The following is a 20193-nucleotide window of genomic DNA, read 5'->3' on the forward strand; positions in this document are numbered from 1 at the left end:
ATGTCTAAAGAGAGGGACGTCGTTTACGATATGGAGAACTTCCAAGAATACGGGCCGACCATCACATTCGGCAATGTGCTTTACGCTGTTGATGAAACAAAGATGTGCCGCAAGATATCTGAAAAACACATCCTGAAAGACGTAAGGTAAGAAGAAAAACTCGCCTGTGATGCTGTAAATATGCGCAGCCATAGTACTTGTATGCAGTCGACAGGTGTGTGTTTTCTCATTTTAACACTGCATGGAAACACAATAGGTAGAACGGCTTCATGGTTCCGACAGGACTCGTCTTACTGCACCTGAGGTCACCAACCTTTTTTAGAGTATCTTAAACAAAACAGAGTGATGTGAAAGGGCTAAATGTTCCAAAGCTTTTGAATCATTTAAGTAATGCCGTTTACCATCAATGACAGTTACGTGAAAAGCACTCAGTTATTAATGCTGATTTATTTAAGTAGGTAACAGATGTAACCTACATTTATTTCTGTCCACCTCGATCTGTTTCCACCTATGAAATACAGCTCATATTTATTAATTCTGATCATTTTGAATTAATAAGCACTTTTGCAGGTGCTAAATATAATTTAGTAAAACATTTAGGTGGCCAATATCTTATTTTCAAACATGCTGTTTGTATTGACCACTACTTAATGCCAATGGGGATTTTTAGTTTTTTGTTTTTGTTATCTATATAAAGTAGGACGTAAAGTCAAGCTCAGTCAGTGGGGAAAACTGTCTGAAATTTGTTTATTCAATGTAGATGATCTATATTCATCTACATTCACCTGCTGCTTTGCTGATGCTGTCTCACAGCAGGCTGTTGTGGCTGTGCTTGATCATTCCACACACGACTGAGGCTCTTGTTTATTAATTGAATATGTTTTTTTCAAGTGCCTGTATGACTTGTTTCTACTTCAATATTCCAAGCCGCCAAAAAAAGACTCATCAGGGAAAAGAAAAAAGTCAATTTGTCTTAGCAGAATTATGCTACTGATCCCTCAAATGCATAGTCATCACTGATGTGGCAGTATTAAAAAAAAACAGGCTTTACAAATATATTAGAATGTGGGAAGCATTTTTACAGAATTAAATAATCTACCACGCACAAATTTCCCTATTCATTGTATTAAATCCATTTTGAAATATAGAACTTATGAGAGTAAACAAATAACCACAGATGACTTCTCATTTGTTTGCTCCAGTGGCATCATGAGACCAGGGATGAACGCTATCATGGGAGCCACAGGAAGTGGTAAAACATCGTAAGTAATACATTCATTTACATACAGCAATTAGCTCATGGACAGTCTTATACATGTAAAGCAGCAAAGTTGTCCTGTAAAGCTGTTGCTCGCTCTCTTAACAGACTCCTGGATGTAATCGCAGGCAGAAAAAACCCTGCCGGGCTGCGCGACGGTCACGTCCTGGTGGATGGAAATGCTGTCACATCCGAACTGAGGCTGAGGTCTGCCTATGTGGTTCAGGTACCCAAATAGACACTTAACACACAGTACGCGACTCTGAGCATTTGTAAGTAGTTAATCTGAACTGTCCCTCTGCCCCCAGGATGACATCTTGATGGGCACCCTGTCTGTGAGAGAGAACCTGCTGTTCAGCGCCAACCTGCGACTCAGTCCCAAATGTCACTCCTCCAGCGACAAGAACAGCAGAGTCAATGCCATCATACAAGACCTGGGCCTCGTTGACTGCGCTGACACTAAGGTACAGACCAAACTCTCAATTTGTGTCAGTTGTGGCTAACATAGTTTAATACTTGTTTGCTCCTGAACATTAATATAGATATTATGAAACTAAAAACAGTGATATGAATGAACAGTTTTTTTGCTTTTTGGTTCAGTTTTTTTAGTTTATTTATTTTTTGTATATTTTTTTCTGGCAAGATAGTAATAAAAAAAAAGTATTTGTTTGATTCAAACCAGATATTTGTGTTTGTCAACAACTTCAATATAGCCACAAACAGGAAATATCTTAAATGTCTCTTGTACTTTGTGTGGATTTAGTGTGAAAACATTGTGTATGTGTCATTTTGGAGAAACAAAACTGTTTTCTATCACCCTGATGATCACGCAGCAATGGGATCTTTTTATACATCATCTAAAAAGAGTCTTCCTCTGCAGTGTTTTGTTCCACAAAAATAAAAGTAATATGATCCAAATTCAGAATCAAGCATTACTGATGCTTATTCTCACTTCCTGAAGCTGCAGTTTGTTAGAAACTGCACTGCTGTTTTTTGCAAAATCCTTAAGAGTGTCTAATGCACAAAATGGGATAATTAAAGAACATCCAAAGCTGGAAACATATACAACAGCTTGAAGTAACAATTTTGAAACACAAAGTTTGTCTATGAAACCTTGGAAGCAGATTTGTGAATAGTGGGGGAGATTTTTGTATGTGTCCAAAAAATTTAAATTGTTATGAAAATCTGACAGCTGCACTACCGATGTCAATTTGAAATTGTTAAGGATGTTTTATTAACATTTTCAGAATCAAATGTATTGTAAATGCAAGAAGAATTGAAAGAAGAACTTAGGCTGTTTTATAACTTTTAAGTATAACAGGTATGACTGTTGCAGGCCTGTTCATAAGAATCTATAGCATCACTGTTTATGGTTAATTTACTTAGGAAGTATGACATTTCCCAAAATATGAAACTTTGCAAGAAATATGACATATTTTATGTGATCTGAGAGGAAATTGTGTCGCTTTCACTATGTGTGAAAGTTGACAGTTCTGCTTTACTGCTGCTTTTCTAACAATTCTTTGATGTGTTTTGTTTCTGCTGATGAAGTAGCTTTACTCATTCACAGTGATTGTATTGCTCATTCAGAAGGAGAGGGGATCCATCAACCCAAATGTGGAGTTGATTTACCCGATTCCCACTCTGATTGTAACTGTCCAGAAGCTTGGTACCTGAGTGAAAAGTTAATTGTTTAAAAGAGAATATATTTCATCAAAGGGGCTCGGTTCAGGATTGCACCTTGGGATCTCAGTGTACGTTCTGTTTTTTTGTGTTCAGATAGGTACTGAGTTTCTGCGTGGCGTGTCAGGGGGTGAGAGGAAGAGGTGCAGCATCGGGATGGAGCTCATCACATCTCCCTCGCTGCTGTTTCTGGACGAGCCCACCACTGGGCTGGATTCTAACACTGCAAACTGCATCATCGGTCTACTGCACAAGTAATCACTATTAATTTACCTCACATCTGACATCCCACATGTAGACGAAACTGTGACTGCTTTAAGTTGGTTTGGGTCCAACAGTGAACAGCTCAATCTTCGCTGTAGTCATTTAATGTTGGTGGAATGCAATTAATTTCTCAGTTGTCTCTTTATCTGTCTTAAAAAACGTGTTCAGGCTGTCCAGAAGAGGCAAGACTGTGATCTTCTCCATCCACCAGCCGCGCTACTCCATCTTCAGACAGTTTGACCACCTGACCCTGATGCACAAAGGCGAGGTGGTGTATGCAGGAGCAGCAAACCGTGCAATAGAGTACTTCACAGACCTCGGTAAGTCGTGTGATTGTGTGGGAGGATCATGTCAAATACTGAATACTTTTACAAAACAGCAAAACAGAAAGAACGGAAGCAACATTAAGCAGTGATGCTTGGAGTACTGTACCACCTTACTTCAGCATTTCTTCTTCTCAATTCTCTGTTGAACCCAAATTATGTTTGCTATCAAAGAAACAATCATCAAATGTTCATAAGTATGTATGTGTCTGTGTGTTTTGGTCAGGTTACCAAATCGAGCCTTTCGACAATCCCGCTGACTTTTTCATGGACATTTCAAACGGAGACATAAAGTCAGTAAAGGACTCAGAACTTGCAGGTAAACTTGGGCAAAATGCAATACTTTTTACTCTCAACAACTAAAACCCACTGTTTTTTGTTTCAGTTATTGACAATTATGTGCATTGCACATACTATAAAGTGAATTGTAATTAACAAGACTGAATCTCGATTCAGGGTCCCAAAACAGAACCAAAAGACTCAAAATTACCTCAAGAGACACCAAAAGACAACAGAGAATGACCATAGTTTCACAACATAACTACTGTGAGGTATAAAATTAACTGAAAAAAGAGGATTACAATATTAGGAAGAATTAAAAAAAATGAAAGAAATAACTACAACATGACCACTTACACCCAAGAAGACTCATATAACCATAAAGATTAAATACTTGTGGTGTGGCGAGTGAGCAGCCTTTCACGTGTTTGCATACATGTCATCTCATAAACGCCTCTCCGTCATACCAGCATTTGAAAAACTATTGTCGGGCCATCCAGCTTTTTCAAGAAGCCTGCCAATGGATGAAATGTAGAAGTATTAGAATAGAATAGAATAGAATAGAATTTATATAGCACCTTTCCCAGACATGAGTCACAAGGTGCTTAACAGCACTAAAAACAGAAAAAATAAAATAAAATAATAAAAAATATAAATTTCTTCGTATTGATTAAAGAAATTTTACTTTACTGCCTCAGAATTCACTCAAAATCTCATTGAATCACATTCACTCTCATCTCACCGTCACGTTTGTGCTATGACTTTTGGGTTTTGTTGGAATTAGTGTAACTGTTTGGGGAATCTCGCTGTCAGTTTGGTTTTTAGAGTCTCTACACTTTGCCTGGTTTCTTTATTCAGTATGTTTTTTTCCCAAATGTCAAACATTGTATATACAACATGTAGCCAGCCGAAGACATTTTAAACCTAAATGACTCTTTCAGCTGTAAATCATAAATCTCTCCCCACTGAAACAAGCAGACGTTTATCACATCTGCTCTTATCTGTCGTTAACAATTCTCAAAGATATGACTGTTTTCTTTTATAAGCAGAGGATAAAAACGCATTGGCAATAAAATATCGACAGTCCCGGCTGTACCAGGATGTGGCTGAGGAGCTGCAGCGTGTGAATGTCACCGAAGCTGCCAAAAGTGATGAAGAGGTGGTGAACTACGCCACATCTTTCTTCTATCAGGTCAGTGAACCTGCAGCTGAGAAACACAATTCAAAAAAGCTGTACAAACATGTTTGCTCGGTTCAAATGTTTTTCCAGTTGATGGAAATAACGTCTGGCTTACCTAGTTGGAGTAATGATTAACCGAAGCAGAAGGGCGTTTAATGATGGTGACAACCAACTGTTAAGCCTGTTTGCTTGGCTGCCCACTGAATGACCCCAGTTAACGATTTCTCTATTGAACATAGATAACTTTTGTCTTTTTTCTGTGGGTGTGTCAGATGCGTGTGGTGTGTGGCAGGACAGCGATAAACACTCTGAGGAACCCGCATACGTCTTACGCCCAGATGGCTCTCAACATCTTTTTCGCCATCTTGGTGGGGCTCATTTATTACCAAATGTCCCTCACATTGCCTGAGGCTTTCCAGAACAGGTACGCATCACCTGCGGCATAGCAGCCAAAGGCTTTCACCTCAGTGTGCCTACTTTATTGTCACACACCAACTCAATAAAAAGAGATATTTCAACACCTAAAAACATTTTAGTATGAATAAATGTGTCATTTGTATAATATAAAATCAGTCAAAGCATTGCACTTGAAAAAAATATCCAGTATTTTGATTCTTACTTGATTCCTGCAACAATCGTTCAGTACCACTGCTATGTAATCTATGTTTTGTGTGCTCAAAGATGTATTCTCAATGTAAATGCAACTATCAAGTGCACTGGCAGGGAGGAAGTCATGGTGTACCAAAGGCAAAGGGTCAACACATAACAGCAGCAACTCAGTCAATGTTTAGTGAAGCTGTTTAATGAATTTGTCTATGATTGTCTTCAACTTGCAGTCATTAATTCAAAACTAAGAGAACACATAATAATAACTTTATTTATTAAAAAAATTTTTAAAAACGGCCACCTAGGATAGTAGTATTTTCACCTAGCCTCTTAAAGAGGCAGGCACAAATAATAAATGTAAACGTGAGCAAACATGGTCTCATGTCCGATAAAGGGATAATGTAAGGACATTCAAATTGTGGGGCAACAGCCAATTTGGATATCTATAAAAGCGGCCTGGCTCAAGGTCTCACAGAAACCACAACACACATATTGTTGATATGGGCTGACGCATCGTCAATAAGAAGCTGTAGAGGGGCGCATACCAAGATGGCAGCATAGAGCGGAGCTCCCAAGTCGACTAGGTGAATTATCCCCCAAAACTTAGAAAAAAACTTGAAAAACACGAATATTTGATCAACACGAAATGAGCGGGGGACGAGGAAAGAAAGGTTCAAGGAAGAAAACCATGTCCAATGACCCAGAAGAACCCGACCACGAGGTCGAACCAATGGAAGGGGAAAACGTGAGTGCCGAACAGCCTCATTTATTAATGGAGAGTCTCGGTGTTATTACAACAGAAATACGAAACTTGAAGAAAGAGCTGAAAGAGGACCTTGCGAAATTCGGAGATGACTTCAAAGCAGAAGTCAGACGAGAATTCGCCGGGTTCAAAGAGGAAATTAATTAAAAAAATTGAACGAAACGCCGAAGAAATTAAACAGCAGCGGAAGGATATTGACGAGATCCAGGAGCGGGTAATTGAGTCGGAAGAGTGGTGAGTGGAGGCGAAATGTGCAATCCTCACGTTATTACAACAACAAAAGAAACTACAGGAAAAGTTGACCGAGGTGGAGGGACACGGAAGACGCTGCAACTTGAGGATTTATAATGTCGCTGAAAAGGACGGTGAATCCGTGCCTGGGCTGGTTGACGCGCTCCTTCACCGGGAACTCGAGTTACCGGAAAGTTCCGAGTTACAAATTCAACGAGCGCACAGAAGCTTTGGCAGAAAACCACCAGCAGGAGCGTCTCCGAGATCTATTATGGTCAATTTCCTGAAATACGAGACAAAAGAGGATATTCTGGCCAAAGCATGGAAAAAGAATATTGAAATCGACGGGAGACGCATATTTTTTGATCACGATTATCCGACCGAGGTGATGAAGAAACGCAAATCATACGTAGCGATTAAAAAGATCCTCCACGGAAAGAAGATCCGCTTCCAAACACCGCTGGACAAGATGAGGGTCCACTGGCCGGAAGGACCAAAGACATATAACAACGCCGAGGACGTGCTACAAGACATGAGGAAGCGAGGGATGGAGACACCTGAAAGACGTGATGGCGCGGCAAACACCGGAGCGCCGCTCGAGGAGCGCCTGCAGAAGGCGCTTCAATGGCGACACGTCGGAGAGAAACGGGGTCAGAGCGGATCCGCTGCGGCATTAGAGGATCTGAGTCAGGACGCGGGAAACCGAGCAAAGGAAAGACTACAAGAGTTTAAAAGATAAAGCAGTGATATCTACCTGGTAAACAGAGAAAAGGTTTGGTTTCTTTTCTCTTGTTTGTGTTTTATTCACTGAACCTTTTGTGTTTTGGACAATAATCGACAGAGAGAGTTACTAAATTAATAACTGTTGGACTTATCTGGTGACATGGGAAGACCTACATCAGGTCTTCCCCCGAACACTAGGGGGGGCCCTTTTTTGTTTACAGAAGGTTATCCCCCACTCCTACCAACGGGGAGATGGGGTCGGTGTTGTGAGCGGCCCCTGTTTGCTGTGGAGTTCAGGTTTTGTGTTTGCCCTTTTTGTGTTCTCAGGGCTGTGTTTTTTGATTTTGTTGATAATGTTACAGTTGAGGGGCTGAGGATCATTTCAAGGGATTCAAATGATGCAACATAGAGATATAAAGGTGGTGTCATTAAATGTTAACGGCTTGAAGAATGTCAAAAAAAGAGATAAAAAACTAACCAAGCTCAGAAAGGAAAAGATGCAGGTCATTTTCCTTCAGGAGACACATTTGTCACGGGAGGAGCATGCTAAATTTAAAAAGTTAGGCTATAAGAACTCGTTTGCCAGCTCATTTGGAGAAAATCATAGAAGAGGAGTGGCAATATTGATTTCTAACGCTCTGGGGTTTGAGATGATCAAAGAAATAAACGACAAGGAAGGGAGATATGTCATGGTCAAGGGTACTCTGGAAAACGAACTGGTTACACTGTTTAATGTGTATGCACCCCCAGAATGTGGGAAAAGATTCTATAAAACAATATTCGATCTTTTGAACTCAGAAACAGAAGGGACATTGATATGTGGAGGGGATTTTAATGTGGTACTGGATTATAGGTTGGATACGACAAGTACAAAAGGAAGCAAAAAGAAAATTAGTAGTTATGTAAACATGTTAGTGTCAGAAATGGACATGTTGGATGTATGGAGGGAACTCCACCCACTTGATCGAGATTATACCCACTATTCAGTCCCTCATGCGATGTATTCCAGGATTGATTATTTCTTGTTGAATAAGAGTGACATACACAGAATAAAGGAGTGTCGGATAGGGGTAGCTGATATATCAGATCACAGTGCAGTTTATCTAAAAATTAATTTGAATAATAAGAGGAAAAATACAATATGGAGACTCAACGAAGGTATTCTAAACAATAAGGGGCTGATTACAGAATTGAAGGGAGAAATTATGAGATACAGAGAAGAAAATGATAATGGGGAAGTAGATCTGACAATTTTATGGGACGCCCTGAAGGCCGTGATGAGAGGGAAGCTGATATCATACACAGCTTTTGCCAAAAAAAAACAGATTAGAGACGTATCAAAAGCAAATTGGTAAATTAAAAGAATTGGAACAGCAACATAAACAGTCAAAGGACTCAGAGGTATATACTCAGATTCAGGAAGTAAGGAAAGAAATAGATGATATACTGTTAGAAGAGGTGGAAAGGAAGGCAAGATTTTGTAAACAAACATACTATGAGGGAGGAGCAAGAGCCACAAAAAACATTGCCAGACGTATAAGGAAACAGCAAGCCTCAACAAACGTACATAAAATAAGGGACCCCATCACAAATGTAACTCTATATAAACCGGAAGAAATAGAGAAGGCTTTTGAGGAATATTATAGTAAACTGTATTCACGGCGTGCTTCTGTAGGAGGAGAACATCTGACAGAGTTCTTAGAAGGATTGGATTTGCCATCTATAGGCGCAAAACAAAATAAGATGCTGACCTCAGAAATCACACTAAAAGAGATAGAAGAAGCAATTAGCCGGGCAAAACCGGGGAAATGACCTGGAGCAGATGGATTTGGGGCCTCATTTTATAAAACCTTCAAGGGGGAGTTAAGTCAATATTTATGTGACTCATTCAATTGTACCCTCAGGTCAGGTAAGATCCCTCCCTCATGGAAGGAGACCATCATCTCCATAATCCCAAAGGAGGGCAAGGATAGAGAATGCTGCAGTAACAACAGACCCATATCACTCTTAAATGTGGATTATAAGCTGTACACCTCCATTATAGCCAAAAGATTAGAGACATTTATGCAGGACCTGATCGATGAAGACCAATGTGGGTTTATCAAAGAAAGGCAAACACAAGATAATATCAGAAGGGGTCTGCATATTGTGGATTATGTCCAAAGAAAGGGGGAAAATGCAATTTTGGTTAGTATTGATGCCGAAAAGGCTTTTGATAGTGCAGATTGGGAATTTTTATATTCGGTACTGGCAAAATTTGGATTCAATGAACAATCAGTCAATTGTATTAAATCACTATATCAGCAGCCTAAAGCAAGGGTCAAAATAAATGGAAGCCTGACAAAACAATTCAGATTAGAGAGGGGGACTAGACAGGGATGTAGTCTCTCTCCGACTCTTTTTGCACTGTTTATGGAGCCACTGGCCCAGATGATCAGGCAGGAGGACGGAGTAGAAGGAGTGAGATTAGGAGGGGTAGAACATAAAATAGGATTGTTTGCCGACGATATATTGTTTTTCTTAAAGCACCCTGACAAAAGTTTTCCGAAAGCAATGAGACTATTGTAATGTTATGGTGGATATTCAGGATTCAAAATTAATGTTAAAAAAACACAGATTTTGACGATAAATTACTCGGCATCGCAAGAACTAAAGGACGTATATAAACTCAAATGGGATGCTAAAATAATAAAATACCTGGGAGTCAACATTACGAACAGAATAGACAAGCTATAGGAAGCAAATTACACAAAAGTGAACCATGATATTAGGAGGGACCTGGACATATGGTCGGCTATTTGTTTGGATTTCAGCTCAAGAATAGAGATAATTAAGTTCAACATTTCACCAAGACTTCTGTACCTGTTTCAATCTCTGCCGGTGAAAATCCCACAAAAACAGTTCATGGAATGGGATAAGTGGATATCAAGGTTCATATGGGGAGGGAAGAAACCTAGGATTCGTTATAAAACCCTGCAGCTGCCTAAAGAGAAAGGAGGTCTTGCTTTGCCAAACCTGAAAGAATATTTCTATGCAGCACAAATCCGACCTCTGGTGTTTTGGTGCAACAATGCTTTTGTCGCAAGATGGAAAGATATAGAACTGGGCACAATGGACACAGAGGTACGGAACTTAATAGCGGACAAAGGACTGTTGAGAAAACTGGATAATAGACTGGATATAATAACTTAAACTACAGTAGAAATTTGGAATGTAGTGGTGGAAAAGTATAAATTGGAGGAGGAGATAAAGACGCTGAGTTGGTTTGCATTTGACCACAGGTTTAAACCAGGGACGGTTGATAGAGGATTTGAGCAATGGGCAAACAAAGGAATCACAGCAATATGCACCATAATGGAACGGGGGAAGCTGCAGGGTTTTAAGAGACTCAAGGAAAAATTTGGACTAAAGGAAAATGAACGCTATCGATATCTACAACTAAAACACTATTTCGAGAAGGAGATTAAGATTGACAGAGATAATGGAATAGTGGAGATATTCCAGAAAGCTTATGAAGGGAAAAAGTGTAGAGTGATCTCAGCTTTATACCAAAACCTGGTGTCAAATAGGGACGATTCCTCTCTATATATTAAAGAAAAATGGGAAAGAGAGCTAAATGAACAAATAACAGAAGAGGAATGGTTTGTTATGTGTAAATCACAGTGCACGGCCACGAGCTCCAGGGTTTGGCGGGAATTTAGCTGGAAAAATATTGTTAGATTTTTCATAACTCCAAAAATAAGGACAAAAGTGGTGTCGGCACAACAGCCATGTTGGAGATTGTGCGGACAAGTTGATGCAGATCACACACACATATTTTGGTCCTGTCACAAATTACAGGTGTATTGGGAACAAATATGGCAGAGTTTACAAAAAGTAATCGGATATCAGTTCCCCAAAACTTGTAAGATGCTGTATTTGGGAAACATAACTCATGTGATACAAAGAGAAGACGTATATCTGTTTAAGATATTACTAACAGCAAGCAAGAAAGTGATTACCAGATTGTGGTACAAAGTGGAGCCGCCGACCCGGGAGCGGTGGTTACGTGTTGTTGAAGAAATATTTGTAATGGAGAGACTCACTCACAAACTAAGATTACAGGAGTCTCATTTCGAAGAAAAGTGGGAAAAATGGACTGACTTCAGGAGGACAGAAGAGGACACCGCCACCACTGGACAATAGAGACTTTGGTTGATGAAAGATGGATAGATTTTGTATATTTGTTTTGCCCTGACACTGTAACTGTGAAAACTGAAAAAATTTCAATAAAAATTAAGTTTAAAAAAAAAAATAAGAAGCTGTAAAATCCAGATGAAAAGACAGATTGTATGATGCTGTAACCTGCCCATGTTTATAGGAGTTAACCTGACCTTTCCCTCTCTTCTTCACTCTCTCAGGAGTGGAGCGTTCTTCTTCCTGATCATCAATATGGTGTTTGGGAATCTTTCTGCCGTTGAACTCTTCATCAATGAAAGAGCGATCTTCATGTGAGTGAAACCTTGAAGTTATGCTGTGTTTGCTTTTGACCGGAATAAATGTTTCCACTGAGGGAAGCTGCCAGCAGCTACAAAACTTCTTGGTATTGGGAAGATGCTTTTTTTTTTTCCCCAGCAAGATTTTTGTTTCCTTCAGTTTACTAGAGTAATTTTTAGAACTGTAATTATTGTGTAATAGAAAGAAATTTAAACTTTTTAAACAAAATAGTTTCCCTGCATAACTGTGGGAATCACAGTCACAGCAACTACAGACTATATATAAAGATTTGTCAGATACTTAAAATACTTCAATACTTTCATTCAAAAACTGTTATGCCTGTGGATCCCAGCAGACTTCAAGATTAATATTGTTTAGTTCTAAAAACATTTGTAGCAAAATGTAACTTAATGGTACAGAAAAATGAGCAGACACAAGTTAAAACTATCACCTCATTTAGGTTTTTTTGTGCGACAAATTAAAAAACAGACTTACACACTACAAGTGACATATTTTATTACTATAAGTAAAGTAAAAATGAAATAACTAAGCTTAGGAGAAATTCACACGTCCAAACTTCCTTTCTGTGACGATATAAAGGTATATGAAGAATATAACAGTGATCATATAACAGCAATCAGTGAATGGGAGAGATTTCTTTGGATTAAGCGACAAAACCAAAGACGATTCACTCAGAAGAACAGGTTGTTACCATCCCCTCACATGTTTTGAAACGTTCCAAAGATCAGCTGATGTCAAATTTACATTGAAAGAAGATAATTGAAATGTGTTTATTACGGTACCTTTAATATACAATGTGGGATGAAATCATGCAATAATTACTTTCCAGTATTTACTATTTGTACGGGTCGAGTGTCGTCGTTGAGTGAAAGGGACCTGAGTTTGAATCCTGGACAAACACACTCATTGTTTTTGTTTTGGTGTTTGTTGCAGTCATGAGAACTCCAGTGGCTACTACCGAACTTCTGTCTACTTCCTGTCAAAGATCTTCGCTGACCTCGTCCCGAATCGCATCATTCCTATCTTCGTCTTTTCAGCAATCTCCTACTGGATGATGGGTAATAAGCCTGCATGTATTCACATGCATATGACTTACTTTGTGTTATAAAGGGGTTGAAAACCTCCTGTTATGCCACATGTACAGAGAGGAGCAGGAGCTGCTTTATCCATTGTTGATACATGGACTAATGTTGAGATTTCTAAATCCATAAAATGCTTTTGTAATGTATTCTTCTGACTGTGGAAGCAGTAAATTATGCAGTGAATAAGGAATCAGCCCAATTCTTTCTGCACCGATGTCTCTTCTTCTCAACTCTGTTCTAGTTTTGATGAATAAAATCCTAATCGCAGGGAGTTGCAGGATTCCAACTGTATTCATTCAAGTCATTCAAATTCATGCAGCCACTTCTCATCACTGTTGTTTAAACCCTCTATTTAACCCAGGATTGGATTATGTTCTTGGTTTGTCTTTTACATGTCATCATCAGCCTTCCTGTTTGTGTGTGTTTGTTGTTCTTTCAGGGTTGAAACCCACTGCTGAAGCCTTCTTATGTTTTGCTCTGACTATGTCTCTGGTCAGTCTGGCGGGAGTAAGTTTAGCCTTCCTCGTGTCAGCGAGTGCATCCTCATTTGCCATGGCGAACATCCTCATTGCGCTACCCTTCGTCTTCATGATGGTGAGACACTCAGGCAGAACGTACAGGAGACAGATCAAAATGTGTCCTCATCAGCATCTTCAAACATTTGTTTCCTCTCTTATCTGGTCATTCCTCCGCTCCAGGTCTTTGGCGGTTTCCTTGTCAATCTCAACTCCATGCTGAGCTGGCTCTCCTGGCTGGAGTGGATCAGTATATTCAGATATGGATTGAATGTAAGATATGAAAAACATGCACAGCCAGATAAGGACAGTGTGGCGTTTCTGTAAGATTCAGATATTTAGGATTGATTGTAATCTACCTTCTGAATTGAAAGACGGTTCAGGATGATGTTTTTTGTCTCTTGTAGGCTGTATACATCAATGAGTTAAAAGGACAGACATTCTACCTCAACAAAACACCGTGAGTATGACAGTACAGCCACAGCTTAAAACAGACATACACAAGCAGTAGTGCAGCATTATTTGTTTTGTCCAGTCGTGGACTTAATGTGTGCCTTAGATTTAAATTCTAACCTTAACCATCAACTACCGGAGCCAAATCCTGCCCATAACCTGCTGTGTGCAACCTCAGCCTTGAGAGCACTGATTTCTGTTGCTGCTCGCAGAGTGCATATGCGTACTTCTCTTAAGTCCAACGCTGTTCATGATATTTAGGAAACTATAACCTCCAGGAAGCAGAGAAATAGACCATTTTGCACATATGCTAGTCATTTGGGCCCCAGCACATTCTCTGTATGACTTTCCAATCACAGACAAGGGTCACTGGTGCGTCACACACTTAATATCAAAGGACTGCCATGTATTAGATGTTATAATGTCAGAGGATCTGAATTGCAGCATATTTTGTGGGAATTGTATATAGCCATAATATCTAAATATATCCAAATATCCAGGTCATGAGAGTTTTAACCTTAATCTTTTAATCTAACAACTTTCTAATGAGGTATAAGGTATTGTGGACGCCTCCCTGCACGCAGTTCACTGAACTTTACATTGGCTTCCATTCATTTCCTGAAGAATCACTCTAAACTTTTTCATTCCTACTTGCCTGACCTGAAACTAACCCTGGCCTTGGTCCCATCTAAAAACATGACCCCTTTTCAAATGTTTATCATTTATTTTAACATGACTTCATATTTGTCCTGATATTGCAGACAAGTCATCATAACGTGTGTGTATGAGAATAAAGGTACCCACAATGTAGACATAAAACACACTATCACAACACACACAGTGTGTTTTCATACATTTCAGGGCCATTGCATAGAGGTACATTTCATGTAGACTTCCTTTAAATCCAACTGAAACTTCTAAAGATTAACTCTAAAAAGCTGGAAAACGTTTTCCACTGCAAGGACGACAGTTCTCGAAACTGCGAGTGTGCGAGTTAGATTCCCTCACAACCGTCATAAATGCATGTTTCCACACATAAACACACATATCGACCGTCTGCTGTCTCTGCTGCAGTGTCAGTGGGGAGCTGCTCCTGAACGGCCAGGGCATCAACTACTCCGTGTGGGGCTTCTGGGAGAACCAGGTGGCTCTGCTGGGAATCATCGCGATCTGCATGACGCTGGCCTACGTGCAGCTGCGTCGAATCAACCGCTGGAAGTGATTCCCCTCGTCCGACTGCATATTCAGCCCATCAGCAAATATATCTCTATTTATTTAACCAAGAGCAAAGAATTTACCAAAATTCTATTTTTTTGTATTGTTGGCGCAAAATCCTATTCTTTATGTAATTTTTAACAATAAATAAGTAGTATTTACTCTAAGTTTTTTGTTTTTTTTAAGCATCACGTGGAATCTGTCTCGCAGATGCTCATAAACAAATGCACGTGTTGTCACAGTTGACTCCCAGGTGGATAAGCTGCTGCTAAGCACACTCGCTGTGTGCACGAGGGACTGTTGAACGCCCGAGCCAACGTCTTAAGTCCTCACAAAGCTGATTAGCGTGAGTGACACAGCATTAGCTTCAATGGAGCAAATATGTACATTTTATAAATAATTGTTTTCCTTTAAATGAGTGATTTAAAGCTGCTTTAAAAATGACATCAGGGCAAACTGAAAGAAGTGTCATTGAATTGTAGTGCAATTTTTTTTTATCCAGTTAAAACTTTGTGCAACTTCTACAAAATCACCCCATTAACATAAAGTATGGCATAAACCGGTGTGACCAGTTCTTCATTTTTACTTAAAATTGCTTTAGTTTTTAGAAAATTAGCACATTTTACCCTAACATTACTGCATATTAACTTTATTTTTGGTCAGCTCTTCAGGTGCATCTCAAAAAAAAATTACAATTGAAATTTGTTCCAATAAATTATATCAAACTCCAATATTCAAGATATTTCAAATTTATTTCTTTATATTTTTAGCCTTTAAGCCATCTTCAAAAATAAACAATATCTCAAAATTATAAACTATTTCATCATATCAAAGCTCTGAAGTTGAACACTTCAGGTTTTATGAACATCGCCCAATAGGCTGTGAATGTTTACATGTAACAGGAGAAGACGACGACACACCCAGTAAAACCAGAATGTCACCTTATCCGAGAAGCTTCTACTGACAAACCAAGTGGCGAGTAACCTGAGAACATATACCAGAAACAAAATAGAAGACTGGACAGTTTTCAGATTTGCTCATTAAATTTCATCACTAGAAAGTTTTCACACTGCCTGCACTCTTATTCAGGCTGTTTCCCACGGTCACTGGTGTGTTTTCCAAGCCACGGAGCCACTCAGTACATTTCAGCACCACGCGCTCGTCCACACTGTAGTCCTCCTCTTCTTCATACTCCACATCATCGTACCTGTGCTGCTCATTTAACAGTGATATCTTCACGATTGAGTTGATGTCTCCCAGGTCCGTGTCGGCTACGTTTTTAGCAGCGATCCTGCCGTTCAGCGAGCTGTTCCTCTGTGTTGCCGGCTGATGCCTCTTGGAGAAGTTTTCCCTCCTTTGCTTGGAGTCCGCGGCACTTCCTGAAGCGCTGGCTCCACTCGCAGCATTTCTGTTGGCTGATCGCTGACGCCGCTCACTGTTCCTCCTCTGCAGCAGCACAACAGCCTCGGGTGTCAGAGTCAGTGTGAAACGGGTCTCGTCTTGATCCCTTATCCTGGTTTTCGCCTCCGATTCTCTCTTCACTGAGCTGTGGTTCACATGTTTGTACTGCTGTGTCTTGGATACTGTAGTCCCCCCCAAGCTGGAGGCAGGCGAGCGGTCCGTGTGTGACGAGGTCAACGGGCAGTCCTTTCTATTCGCGTGCAGCTCTGGTCCGGATACTCCTTTAGCTGTGGGTAGTAGAGTCCTCCTGGGTGGACTCTTCTTCCCCAGCTGCTTCAGGTTTAAAGTCAGTCGCTCCTTCACCGAGCTGCTTTTGTCCTCTCTTGAAGCTTTAGCTTTGGCCTCGGTGGGAGAAAAAGGGCCGTGAGCAGGCCTCTCCTTCCCGGTCAGTCCTGAGAACCCCGACTTCGCAATCGACACCGGAGGTATGAAGGGCATTTTGGCAACGCACAGGATCAGGTAGGAGAGAAGCTCAGTTTTGCTGAAGCTGTGGATGAAAACCGAGGGCATTAAGGAGGAAACTGATTCGAGGGTGGTGAGACACTCCAGTGCATCTTCAGCCATGCAGGGGGTCAGCAGAATGCTTCCGTGTTTCAGCCGGTTTCCATCGGCGCTCACCTAGCCTGGAGTGGCTCGCGGGGTGGGAGTGTGCACTGGTATGGCACCTTTTAAACACGTACGTCCTCTGAGTGGGTATAAAGAGTCTGGCAGTCTCTCAAATACTCATTACTCGAAGGCTCAAAGCTCTAAAATAGACCAAGACTTGTAATCCAGGGGTCTGATCTGGGAGGACACGTTTACTACGCACAGCGCACGCAGGTCTAATCCACACTGGCCGTGAGCGACCATGAGTGTGTGCACTTAGCAGAGCGACAGATGTTAAGACGCGGCCAATGAAGCATAAAAGCTTTTTAGCATTTTACTTCCCGACTGCAAGTGGGATCGTGTTTTTAAAAGAACTAAAAAAAACAGGTTGACATGGAAAACATTTATTTATTCCGATTGTTTCACTCAGAGATAAAATCTGCTTAAAATGTGCAACTTCTGAAAAACACTGTCTGACTTAATAACGTGCCGATTTTTAACGAGAAGGGCGTTCAGCTGCAGCAGCTCCTCTTCTGCACATGGAGGACCCGTCGACAGTGCGGACAGGTGTGATAGGCGTCCTTGAAGTGTTTGACGAAGAACGGGATCAGGCAGCAGCCGAGCACCAACCTGCGAGACAGAAATGACTCATTAGTCTCCGTCTTTGAGCGAGCGTGAGTCAGTGCGATTGATGCCCGAGCGATTAGATAACAGGATTTAGCCCTTTGAAGGCATCTTGTCTCACCCAAACAACACAAACACAAGGCACATGAGCCACGCGTAAGTCCCGACCCGGAAGACGACCTCCGTGGTGACCCGAGTCTCACAGTAGGGGCACGCCGCTACCCCGGGGGTCCGATACAGCGGGACCGCCAAGGTCACAGACTTTGCCTTGGGAATATATGAGGGGGTAGCAAACACTGTAGAGAAGACCGGACAACATTAATGTTTCCCCTTTGATTACAGTTAAATAATTTATCAATGCAATTGTTATATGGAACAATATTGTGTTTGCAAATCGTACAAAAGTCTTTTGGACACATTCATCCCTTTTAATGAATTCTTTCTTTGTAAAAACATGTGTGATTTTAGTCAGTCTTACACTTTCCATCAGATTTCCATATATGATGGAAAAGAAAAAAAAAAAACATGCAATGGTTGAAATGCCTGTGTATATGTAACTAGTGCCCACTAAAGGGTTAAAACTTCTGTGACAAAGGTTAAGTCAAGACAATGGAGTGATGAACTTTCTTCTATGTTGTCAGCCAAGTTCTTAATGACATTTTGTGCTGTACTAGGGGCAACAGTGGTCCAACAAGACTTTTAACTGTTTAAACTTGCATTTTATGTCTAAACTGTTTAGACCTGTAAATAAAAGTTGTGAAAACTATTCATTGTGGTCTTTCTGAATCAATTTAGCTTTCAAAACCAGCGAAGTTGCTTTTTGTCGTGGATAGATAATGTAATTTGTTTGGAAGAGGGAGGCTTGACTCAACATTGCTCATCCCATCACTGTGATTCTCTGTCCTGTGACAACGCATCAAAATTAAATAAGCATTCTTATGCAGTTCAACATTGTGCCACATTTTCACTCATCACTTTAAATGTTCCAGTTAGAGTTTGAATACAAAAAGAAATATTTTAACGTCTAAAAATGAGGTGATCGTTGTACCTGGTAGAGGTGTGTGCACATGGGTGGAGCAGCCCAGTCCTGGAGAAAAGGAGAGCGAAGACAGCAGTCGCGGAGGCGGTAAGGCACTGAAAGGTGCTTGAGTGTGGTAAACCTCCACATCAAACTCTGCTTTACTCCCATCTGGAGAGAAAAAGAAAAACAGCTGAAGCTGTATCACTTTCAAAATCCAGCAAACCAAGCACTCACTTCTAATGTCAGTCCTACCTGATAAAACGTGTGGTGGGGGTGTAGGAAATGACTCGTCTGCTTTAGATGCCATTTAACCGTGATAAAACGGCACAGACATAACAGGTAAAAGCCCATGTGGTTTCAGCTTTGCAGCAGTTCGGCTTCACCTGGCAGCTGCATTTAATTGAAGTCTCCTCTGATTGGTTGGACAACGACCTCATTCTTTAAAAGCCTTCTTAAAGGTGGCTTCTAACTTCAACAGAAAATGTCTTGAATGTGTTTTACTCCAGAAAAAATTGGACTAAATGTGATGAAAGTTTGTTGCAAATTCATGTCTTTGACAGAATGATTTTAACATTTGTTCTAGAAAACAGAAAAGGTGCTAAATGCAAAAAACAAAACTTTCCATATAGGCGAGATTCGCACACACGCCTAGATAGAGCGAGAGAGAATAGAAAAATAATGTTAAGTTACATGTAATCATAACTTAAATTATAAAATTTCTGTTTCACATTAAGATGAATGCCACAAATGATAAAATTGTGGGGCCTGCATGGTGGTGTGGTGATTGGTACTCCTCCCTCACAATGATAGTGGTGGTTCAAACCTCAGCTTGTGGAGGCCTTTATGTGTGGAGTTTGCATGTTTTCATTGTGTATGCATGTGTTTTCTGGGTATAAGACATGCGTTTAAGGTTAATTGGTGAAACTGTGTGTGGTCACAACACCACCTAATATTAATCAGCAGAGGGGGAATCCACAGTTTTGAGTCTGATTGAGGGATTTTATACTTCTGTATGGTCTCCTGATTCCTCTAGATAAGACGCTTTATGGCTGTGTACACAATAATTCAGTAATATCCTCCAGTTAAGGCAGGTGACGGCCTCTAATCTTCTCTGCTTCATCATAATGACCCTCTGAGGAACCCTTCGGTCTGCAGCCAAGCAGCCAGTGAACCACACAGTGAAGCAGTAAACCTCTCCACTGTGGATTTATAGTGGCCACCGGCAGGTTTCTATCAACATGATTTCGTGGAACAGAAGGAAGTGGATTCCGGGTGGACTCTAATGTAAGTGCCCCAGGTGGCCAGGGTGGGATTGGAGTCTCTTGCAGGCCTGTTTTGGCCCACAGGCCTCATGTTTGACCCCCCCTGCTTTTAGAGGGTTCAGTGCTGGCTGACATGATGGCACAGGGGAGGGAGGCTTAGTGTAATTA

The 20193-nt window shown here is 40.6% G+C and overlaps 2 protein-coding genes across 2 annotated transcripts; one reads left to right on the plus strand and one right to left on the minus strand.

Annotated features, from left to right (window-relative positions):
• Positions 1 to 15237, plus strand: abcg2b (ATP-binding cassette, sub-family G (WHITE), member 2b; the record flags this gene model as incomplete). Its single annotated transcript, XM_080464566.1, has 15 exons — positions 1 to 146; positions 1203 to 1262; positions 1367 to 1484; positions 1567 to 1722; positions 3038 to 3195; positions 3374 to 3525; positions 3755 to 3847; positions 4857 to 4999; positions 5260 to 5411; positions 11711 to 11800; positions 12741 to 12865; positions 13329 to 13483; positions 13588 to 13677; positions 13812 to 13864; positions 14932 to 15237. The coding sequence occupies 15 exons, from the start codon at positions 1 to 3 to the stop codon at positions 15077 to 15079; spliced, it is 1839 nt and encodes a 612-aa protein (XP_080320692.1). The 3' UTR covers positions 15080 to 15237.
• An 888-nt stretch (positions 15238 to 16125) lies between these two features.
• LOC308109715 (uncharacterized protein) lies at positions 16126 to 17010 on the minus strand (the record flags this gene model as incomplete). The annotated part of the gene is made up of 1 exon (XM_080463483.1): positions 16126 to 17010. The coding sequence occupies exon 1, from the start codon at positions 16969 to 16971 to the stop codon at positions 16126 to 16128; it is 846 nt and encodes a 281-aa protein (XP_080319609.1). The 5' UTR covers positions 16972 to 17010.
• Positions 17011 to 20193: the final 3183 nt, after the last annotated feature.

The sequence above is a fragment of the Lipophrys pholis genome, assembly GCF_963383615.2.
Source record: "Lipophrys pholis genome assembly, chromosome: 5".
Taxonomy (NCBI): Eukaryota; Metazoa; Chordata; class Actinopteri; order Blenniiformes; family Blenniidae; genus Lipophrys; species Lipophrys pholis.